Source organism: Tachysurus vachellii, chromosome 1 (genome assembly GCF_030014155.1).
Source record: "Tachysurus vachellii isolate PV-2020 chromosome 1, HZAU_Pvac_v1, whole genome shotgun sequence".
In the NCBI taxonomy this organism is placed as follows: domain Eukaryota; kingdom Metazoa; phylum Chordata; class Actinopteri; order Siluriformes; family Bagridae; genus Tachysurus; species Tachysurus vachellii.
In genome coordinates, this window is record NC_083460.1 from 5,007,984 (window position 1) to 5,018,400 (window position 10,417).

At 38.8% G+C, this 10,417-nt stretch overlaps 2 protein-coding genes across 2 annotated transcripts; one reads left to right on the forward strand and one right to left on the reverse strand.

Annotated features, from left to right (window-relative positions):
* Positions 1 to 329: 329 nt before the first annotated feature.
* Positions 330 to 2,253, reverse strand: jund (JunD proto-oncogene, AP-1 transcription factor subunit). The gene has a single exon (XM_060869305.1). The coding sequence runs from the start codon at positions 1,869 to 1,871 to the stop codon at positions 1,011 to 1,013; it is 861 nt and encodes a 286-aa protein (XP_060725288.1). The 5' UTR covers positions 1,872 to 2,253; the 3' UTR covers positions 330 to 1,010.
* Positions 2,254 to 6,250: 3,997 nt separating this feature from the next.
* pgpep1 (pyroglutamyl-peptidase I) lies at positions 6,251 to 9,958 on the forward strand. The gene is made up of 5 exons (XM_060869314.1): positions 6,251 to 6,440; positions 6,910 to 6,962; positions 7,276 to 7,392; positions 8,709 to 8,941; positions 9,407 to 9,958. The coding sequence occupies exons 1-5, from the start codon at positions 6,410 to 6,412 to the stop codon at positions 9,597 to 9,599; spliced, it is 627 nt and encodes a 208-aa protein (XP_060725297.1). The 5' UTR covers positions 6,251 to 6,409; the 3' UTR covers positions 9,600 to 9,958.
* The last annotated feature ends 459 nt before the right edge of the window (positions 9,959 to 10,417 follow it).

Here is a 10,417-nt window from a genome sequence, read left to right on the forward strand (position 1 = left end):
ACAAACCAAAAAACTATCTCACAGCTCAATGTTTGACAATTAAATACTTAAATGATATTGGTTTTATTAATTACTGGAGATAGGCCTGATGTTTTACCAATAACAAACATTAGATGGCCTCCTCTGTAATAAAGAGAGTTTTTTTATGCTCACATCTATGCTGTCCTCACCCATAACTTAAAATATGGCACAGAGGTTACTTAAGCACCATGAATTAACAAGCACATTCTTCACACACATAACCTGTAAAACAAGCAACTGCATCCAAGTAAACCAGTGAGACTGGGACCTCTTGAGAAAAAAAAAAAAAGTAACTTAGCAACAACAGAGCAAATACAAGATCCTTTTTATTAGACGATAATTCAAGAAATCTTGAAGGTGATAGTCTGACGTGACAAATAAACAAGTAAATCAACGACAAGTCACAACAGGAAGAAATAAGACGATGTGTGAATAACTGTAATATAAATTAGATAAGGTCATTGGTTAGTAAGTGTGTGTACACAATTAAGGCTTTAAACATGAAGTGTGCATGCATGACATCTGTGTTTGGTTGCACTCATTGAGTTTGTCTCATTATCATGCAAAACACTGCTGCTGCTTTAAGTCTTCTCCTGTCTCAGGTAACTAGGCCCAGAGTCTGAGAACTATGACACGTAGTAGTGTAAATGCAATTGTCGTAGATTTGCAGTCAGTAAGACAGATGTAGGCCTGCCTTCCTGCTGTTTAGTTTAAACCAAATAACACACCTGAATGAACTGAACTCTTCTGAAGACTTTGATCTTATGCCATGTTTTATTAGATGCATACAGGAAATGATCTCTGCAGGTAAGCAAAAGGTCCACAGAGAGGTTTAGTTCTCAAATAATTCATTTCAGTTCATCTGCTACAAAACGGTGTAAACATGTACGTGTGTGTATACATCTATACACTCCCACTCTTATTTACATGAGCACCTATATCAGTGTCCGCTCTTTTGGCACAGTTCTGATAAAAAGGGGAACGCATCCTCAGTACGCCTGCACCTGGGTGGGCAGCAGCTGGCAGCCGTTGTTCACGTGGTTCATGACCCGCTGTTTGAGCTGCGCGACCTGTTCACGCAACACGCTGGCGGTTGACGCGAGCTCGCTGTTTTGAGTCTTGAGCGTTTTGACTTTGTCCTCCAGGCGCGAGATCCTCTCCAGCTTCCTCTTGCGGCACTTGGAGGCGGCGATGCGGTTGCGCAGCTTTTTGCGTTCCGCCTTGATGCGCTCCTGCGTGTCCATGTCAATGGGTGACAGAGGCGGACTGTCGCCGAAGCTCTGCACGTCTGGGACGGTCTGCGGTTCGTCCTTGGGCGAACGGATCCGCGAGTGCGTGGATTGTGTAGCCTGAGCGTTCGGCGTGCTCGCGTGTGACGATGACGATGACGACGACGACGACGATGAAGAGGATCCTGGAGGTGGCGGCGGGAAAGGGATCGTGTCCGTGGAGTAGTTCACAGCTGTGCCCAGCGCGCCGCCTCCATACGTGCTCAAGTTCGTGTAGACCGGAAGGTCGGATGGCAAGCCGAGCGCGGCGCCTGTTGAGAGGCGGTTCAGCGTCGTAGCGCCGCCGTTCAGCTGGTTCTGCTTGTGCAGGTCCTCCAGAGCTTTCACGAAACCCTCTGCGAATTCCTGCTCGTCGCTCACGGGTTTCGGGTAAACGAATTGTGAGGTCGGTGTCGTCGTGACCATGCCGTTGGACTGGATAATCAGCCTCTCTAGCTCAGGCGAGGCGAGTTTTAGGAGTCCCAGGTCCTGGGAGCTGAGTATTCCTTCAGCGTCCCGTAAATCCGGCTTAAGGTTAGAGCTGTTTTGGTCGTCCAGGTTCAAACTCATATCTTTCTTCATGGTGCCGTGACGCTGCGGTTCTGGATACAGAAGATCGTTTCCATTCTACAGCCCCATTCGGGGTGAGATGGGCTCGTTATCCTCCGCCTGTTTGGTTTAGTTTTCCTCGTCTTGTGCTGTGACGCCGCGTAAAAACCCACTGCGTGACTCGTTTTCTGGTGTTTTGTCTTCACACCGTCTTATCGTTCGCTCCAGGTCTTTGTTACGTAACTTCTTTTATCACCTCTTTTTTCTAATTGATTTATTTCCTGTTTAGTAAGCTACTCTCCCGTCCTCTAAACCGACTCTTCCCGGTCTTCAGAAACTCTATCTATGGGCGTAAAATAAGCATTTGCAAGTTTTCTATCCCAGAAAATTCCATTATGTCATTTCAAAGCGCTCAGATTGGCCAAAAATGACGTTGTCTTCCGGTTTCATTTAAATAAGGGGCGGCGCTAGGCTCCGTCGCTATGGAGAGTTTGGGACAACTGCAAACAGCGCGGTGCATTGTGGTTTGATGTCATGAGGAACGTAGAGCGCGCGAGGGTGGGGACAGCGCGAGGCCAGCCACAGAGTCTGGCAGGGAAATGTTGCTTTCTTTCAGTCAGTGTTCAGTCTTTGAACATTAAAAACACAATTTCCATTCATTTTACTTTACAGAAACGACATCAGTCAGGTCTTTTTCACGTGAACAGAAAAGGTTCTGAAAGTGAACACATACTTATCAAAGTTTAAAACAAATAAATGAGAATAAAATGTCATTGTTATGTTCATAATTTAGCTTTTCTGCTAGTAAAGGACACTTCAGTCTGCTTTTGACATTCATATATATATATATATATATATATATATATATATATATATATATATATATATATAATTCATGTTTATTATTCATAATTATATATATAATTAATATATGTTTATGAATAACTAATAATATAAATTAATTGTCTCATGTTTGCAAATAGGGGGGCACGGTGGCTAAGTGATTAGCACGTTCGCCTCACACCTCCAGGGTTGGGGGTTCGTTTCCCGCTTCCGTCTTGTGTGTGTGGAGTTTGCATGTTCTCCCTGTGCCTTGGGGGTTTCCTCCGGGTACTCCGGTTTCCTCCCCCGGTCCAAAGACATGCATGGTAGGTTGATTGGCATCTCTGGAAAAATTGTCCGTAGTGTGTGATTGCGTGAGTGATTGAGAGTGTGTGTGTGCCCTGCGATGGGTTGGCACTCCATCCAGGGTGTATCCTGGCTTGATGCCCGATGACGCCTGAGATAGGCACAGGCTCCCCGTGACCCGAGGTAGTTCGGATAAAGCGGTAGAAAATGAGTGAGTGAGTGAGTGAGTGTTTGCAAATAATAATTATAACAAACATTTTAACACATTGAGTCTCAGTCTGCATGTTGGCTGCTATTAAATAAATGACTAGAAGAACATGTATGCATCATACAATTCTACCAGAGGAATAAAAAAAGCTATGTGTGGTGTTATTTCTGCAGCTTTCTTCTAAAATGCTAAAATAATTCATTCTGAGCGAGTTAATTTGCACCCTGTTACACCTCTCTGGAGATCTGTATCTGTGAGAGAACATTGGTGTAAATCTGGAAATAAGTGAATGAATCACCTTGGTTTCTGTGGCTGTTTCTATGGTTTCTATAAATAGCTGTGCCTGCAGAGACAGAAGCAAGGGGACAAACCGATATGACGACAGGGAACAGTGACGTTCGTGGGCCATTTACATCAGAGAGCTTCGCCAGCGTTGCTTGTTACTATGGCAACGCTGACATGGGGTCTGACGCAGAAGCAGCCGAATGATGCGGAGGAGGGAAAAAAGATGTGGAGGATGTGGGGCACCTGAAGATGTGTAGGTGGCAGAAAACTGATATTTTTCACCTTTGGAAACATTAATGGTGGGGTAAATGGAAAAAGGAGAAGAGAGTGCATTCATAAAAATGGATATTCAGTTTTGTACTGAACAGGAGATTACAGCTCTATAGTAGGATTCAGAGGGCTGTTAGTTCAGTTTTGTACTGAACAGGAGATTACAGCTCTATAGTAGGATTCAGAGGGCTGTTAGTTCAGTTTTGTACTGAACAGAAGATTATGGCTCTTTAGTAGGATTCAGAGGGCTGTTAGTTCAGTTTTGTATTAAACAGTAGATTACGGCTCTATAGTAAGATTCACAGGGCTGTTAGTTCGGTTTTGTACTAAACAATAGATTACGGCTCTATAGTAGGATTCATAGGGCTGTTAGTTCAGGTCCTAGCTAGGCAATTAATCTGTTCTTCCTCTTATCCTCTTATCCATAGATTGGATTTTTCATGATATTTATTTGATGTAAAAGTTAGTGATGCTTTTAGTTCAGACTTTGCAGCATTGGTAACACGTTACATGCAGCTGCTTGGGACCAAACGCTCACATACTAAATCTGCAGGCCCTTTTCTTTGCCTCTTCTGAGCTCAGTTACATGGCTCCACTTCATGACTCATACACATGTGTGGAGCCCAAGGCCAAGAAGAAAAGAGGTGATTATAATATATGAATACCACAACTGCAAAAGCATTGCACTAAAACACAAGGACTTACAACGCCCCAGAGTTTTTCTGAGACCAACTCACACAAACAGGTTTGAACCAGATCTTTGTTCTCAGTCTTGTCGTGCAGGTCTGAGCCAGCAGGTCTGATTTTAATGATCTGTGCCTGCCACTCAAATCAGTTCAGTAAAGAGTTTTCAAATCTGGTTTGATGGCTATTTAAACAGAGTAGAGAGAAGTTTCTTGCCAAGCACAATAGCTTGAGGAGCTAGTCGAATATTTGCACATCAATTATGTTATAATTTTCGGTTATTATGTTCAAGAAAGCTGCAGCTTGAAATAAGCAAAAATATAAAGCTGTTTGTTTTTACTATTTTGCACTGGTAGAGTTGCATGATACATTCTTCTAATAAGTCATGTTTTACTGCAAATGGGACAGTTCATTTAATTCATGTAATTACCATAAACTAACATAAAAACACAATGTGTTTACATAATATAAGTATATACAAAGGTAAATTACCCAGATATAGCTCTTTTCATGTACCGTCACAGTAAAACATGTCCTAATTCTTTGTCATTAGGTATATTTAAACATGCCCCAGCTATTCATAAATTAAAACAAAAAAGATCTGATTTTTACACCATTGTTTGTTTCAGTCATATATATATATATATACATATATATATATATATATATATATATATATATATATGTATATATATATATATATATATATATATACATATATATATATATGTATATATATATATATATATATATATATATATATACATATATATATATATATATATATATATATATATATATATATATATATATATATAAACCTTACAGGAAGAACTTTAGTACACAATGTAACAGTGCCAATCATTTTTAAACCAGTGTTTTGTTGGAAAACAAAAATCTGTCCTCATATATTTAAACTCAAAGGATCATTCTTTATATATTAGTCATTTGAATGTGTGTTGTTGTTTTTTTTCAGAAATGGTGGAAACTGGCTGTAACTTTGTTAGCTGTAGTATTAATGTTATTTTCTCTGACACAGTTTCCCAATAACCGGTTGTCCAGGTTGCTACTCAAGGAGGAACACCTTAAAGTGTTCATCCTGTGCAAAGTGAAAACAATGAGAACAGTAAACAAGATGCTAAACCACAAAAATAGTTCATAAATTCAGTGTGAGTTGAGATAATGCAGAGTAATAATTGTGAGGTACTTAAGTATGAATTCAGACTTAGAATTGAATATTTGTTTAAAAAACAAATAAAAAACAAGTTAACTTTGTATTAATCCCTAAATTTAAAGGTTATACATCTTTATAATCATAAAAAATGTTTATAATAATACATTTATAAACACATGATCTGCAGTGACATCGAAGGTTTCAGTTTGTAACGAAATTCTGAAATGAATTTCTCACAATTTAACATTAGGTCTCAGTTAAATATGTTTATTTGAATATATACATAAAGTACATAAAGTATAAAGTGAGTATGGTAGTTCAACTAAAGTTAGCATTAGCAAGAACTGAGTCTCCTCAAAATGATTTATAGGCACGTGAAGGAGTGTTCAGGGCGTGTCTACAAAATGATTGACAGGAGGCCATTTTTCACGTAACACAACGTAAAACATTTATACTTTTTTTTTACCATTCTAAATCATTTTCCACACTATTTGTAAGAAATAATTAGTCATTACTAAGAAATAATAACAACAATAATAATAATATTTTAAATTTTAGCCTCCTAGCAAATGTCACCTGAACGTTATGCGAGTAAACTGAACAGCAGGTGGCGCTGTTGTGTTTCATGGTGCAAAGAGAGAGCGAGAGAGAGAAAGAGAGAGAGAGAGAGAGAGAGAGAGAGAGAATGACCGGAAGCGCTGATGGGAGTTGTATTTATCTTAGCACCAATAATCAAGCTGTCTGTTAGGGTCAGTTTACTCCCATGAAACGTTTTTATCTAAAAAATCACTTTCACTCTGTTCCCAAGTTGGCATCAGTGATATGGAGCAAAGGAAGACGGTTATCGTGACAGGTAAAAGATCGACATTATTTTTCGTCTCTAAACTAAATGTAAACAAACAAAGCACGAGCGCAGCCGTTATCAAGGAGTTTTGTGTCCTGATCTTAAGACAGCTGTCGATATGCCATTGGTTGTGTTAGAAGAGAAAACATTTACACACCTACTGCTGATGTTTTGTTTGTTTGTTTGTTTGTTTGTTTCAGTGTAACAGTAGTGTCATAGGTGTAGCTAAAATTTATGACAAAAGATTTATTTTGCAGATCTATATAGAAAAAAATATAAGTGTCAAGTGACAATTTATTTGCTTGCTTAAGATTTATGAGACTCCATGTAATTGAATGTATTTGTGTTAACTTGTAGATATAGATGGACTGAAGTATCTGTAGAATCTGGACACCTGATGTTTTTCTAAAGTCTATGAGGCTGTAAATGTAGACAGACATTATTCATCCTGCTAGTCATCATTTTGTCTTTTTTACAGGTTTCGAACCTTTTGGAGAACACACTGTTAATGCGAGCTGGGTGGCAGTGCAGGTATTGGAGTTTGTACATTTCGAAGAGTTAAAAAGTAACCAAACTGACCCAGGGATAAGTGTTGTGGACTATGCTGACTCTATATCTGGTGTATGTGCAATAAATGCGATAAGGAACCGGTGCATGTCACTTTATAACCATTTAATTACCTTTCTGTATCCCAAATGAAATGCAGAAGGCACTACTCAAGGCATTGTCCACGGTCACATATGTCCTTTATGGCTCTTTAGATACATTTGACTCTTCAGGTTCCCCAAAGACACACACCTTTTTCAAAACGAGGTCTTTATTTGAAGTATGTTCCAAATTGCAGGAGCTAAAGAAGTTGGGGCTCGGCCCAAATGTGGATCTACACATTACCGAGGTTCCTGTGGAGTACCAAGCAGTCCAGAATCTTCTGCCTTCACTCTGGGAGCTATATCACCCACAGGTACTGTTATTGCACTTACTGTTTTCATTGATCATCAGTTTTTAGCAATGGGTTTATGTCAGGACTCAGCCCGGACTTTGGCCATGTGCTTTTTTGTTTACATTCTGTGTTCACGTGTCTGCCCCGCTTTTGTCTTTTCCTCCCCGCCTCTGCACACCTGTCCCTCATGTGTCATGATTATTATTAGTATTTAGTTAAGCCGGGTTGCCTTGTGCAGCGCGGAATCCTTGGTTTTGTTCTGGTGTCTTCTGTTGTCGTCTTATGTCGTCTCGTGTCGTCTCGTGTCCGATCTGGTTTTGTCTGCGTCCCTGTTTCATGTTTTTATTTCATTAAACTCTGTTTATTTTTACACTATCCTGCATTTGTGCCAATACATTCACACATGTGCATTCACACATGTACAAAACACATGTGCCAATACATTCACCTAGGAACAATTTAGAAAAGAACATTTTGCACTTAATTTTATTAATTTAGTCATTCTTTTGCTTTTTTTCCCCTCTTTAATCAAACATGATGCACTTGAACGTGGAATTTATATAATTATGAAAGGTACAGACACATCGATAAAGTATTCTTAATGTGGAAGACATTTAATAGATAAAGACCAAGAATGTATCCTAAATGTTGTAACCACTACATCATTACATTGTTGTCTCTTGAAAGACTTGTCAGTGTCGATAAAGCAGGCCACTGTAAGGCAGTAAAAATTGAGATGAAATTGAGATTTATATCGAAATAATTTGAAAGAATTCGAAACAAAGCAAAAATATCTGCTTTTTAAATCAGTTGTGTGCTTTATTGATAACAAGTAAGAACTCATGGTTAGCGGACATTGACTGGAGGAGGCCACAGCACTGAATGATGTTTTAATAGGTTCTGAAAAGATCAATAACTCTGTAAAGGATGTAGGCATGGATGCTTTAAAGATAAGAGTATGCCAGCATAGTCCTAAAGTGTTAGTATCCACAAACAATTCTTGACAAGTTGTTTCACTAATATTAAATACATAAAGAATCCTTTAGAGTTCTGGAACAAAGTCTTAAAAATAGATGGGATGAAAATAAATGTGAACCAAGTACCTGATCTGTGGCTAAATCCAGCCAACCGGCAATCAGCTTTCAGCAAGTGTCCACACAATCTGAGTCTGGACATCAAATGAGTCATCTGATCTGAATCATACTGAGCATGGTTTAGCATGTTAAAGGATAAGGAGCAGGGTGTGGATGTACCACCGAAAATAATAAACAATCTCTGTGTATGGTTATATATTTAATTTTTTAATAAAATGTTTTTATTTTGTTTGTGCTCTACAGTTAGTGGTTCATGTTGGAGTGTCTGGAATGGCTACAACAGTAACCCTTGAAAAATGTGGTCATAACCACGGCTATTGGCGACTTGACAACTGCAACTTCTATCCTAAGTCCGAGTGCTGTATGGATGGAGGACCAGACTGCATCAATTCTGCGATCGATATGGATGTTGTCTGCAAGAGGGTCAAGAACTCAGACCTCGGGATCTCTGTATCCGTTTCAAAAGATGCCGGCAGGTATGCGGTCTGCATAAAATACAAAGCACAATAAATAGTGTGTCTGTGTAATAATATCACATTTATAACACAGCAAAGTGTTGAATTCTCAGCTTAATTGGTGAGATAATGTTGATTGATTCCAAAAGCTATGACAGAGGATTTGGCTGTGAGTCAGATCACAAGTTTCTCGCTCTAATATGGTGTTGTGATGTTGCTGAGGAAGCATCTGGTATAAAGCGGTAGATGTTATAATGCAAATGGTTAAATTAAAAAAATGAAAAGTTTTTCTTTAGCAGTAAATGAGATTTTGTTGAGCTTTACTTAATTGATGTGGAGGAATAAAACATTCTGGGATGTGGGGTTATAGAAAAAAAAAACTTTTTTGGTATTAACAGTTGCTTTACATCAGGCCACATCACATGTTACACATGGATTTTCACTGTTGTGCTTTAAACACTTCATGTGTATTTTGGCTCTCATTAGATACCTGTGTGACTACACCTACTACACCTCGTTGTACCTGGGCAAAGGCCGATCTGCGTTCGTGCATGTGCCCCCCCTGGGGGAGCCGTACAATGCAAAACAGCTGGCACAGGCACTCCAAGCTGTGATCTTGGAGATGCTGAACTTGTTGGAGCATAGTATGGAAAAGCAACTTTGCCAGCACAGTCACTGAAAAATCACAGAATGGCTTTTTAACCCACTATGTAGTGTTTTTGGTGATGTGCTGTACACTACATAGGCTGGACTGGGCTGATGTGCAATGTAGCCCAAACACCAGACTGCTGCTCAGCTCAAGCAAGGATAGACGTCACTTTGTGGAGGATAGTCAAAGGACACAGAGATGTGGTGCTATGTATAAAATTAATTTGTAAATCAAACTGAATAATAGAAGAAGCCCATCAGCACATACACAACCATGTGTACAATGGCAGGATTTTGCAAAGTACAAAAATTACACTGAGATGAATCATATCAGAGCTTTTTCCAGCCTCACTGTGAAATTACATTAAATAAAAAATAAGTAAGAAAAAAGCTGCAATAACGTGGTTGCATAAGTTTATTTTACTTATTATTATTGTATATTTGGGCATTCAATCTTATGCTGAAAGGTGTCAATCAGGAGAGGGGTATAAAGGAATTTTCAAAACTTATTGTGGACCATCGTAAAAGCCATCATGAACAAAATAAGAAAAAATAGTGTACCACAGTGACATCAACCAAAACAGGGCATCCCTCCAAAATTGAAAAAAGTACAGGATCTTGGTATCTTGGTTTCATTTTTTTCACATCACAAAAACCTGCTATATTAACAGGAGTGTGAAGATATTTTATATTCAGTGTATATAAAATATAATATTCCTTCACTTATACCTGGAAGTATTCACCTTTAGACATAAAAATGATATGATATGAAATGTATTTTTTTTACTTACTGTATGTAGGAGGACTAATATGCCCTTATATTTTTGCAGAACTATTAATAAAATATAT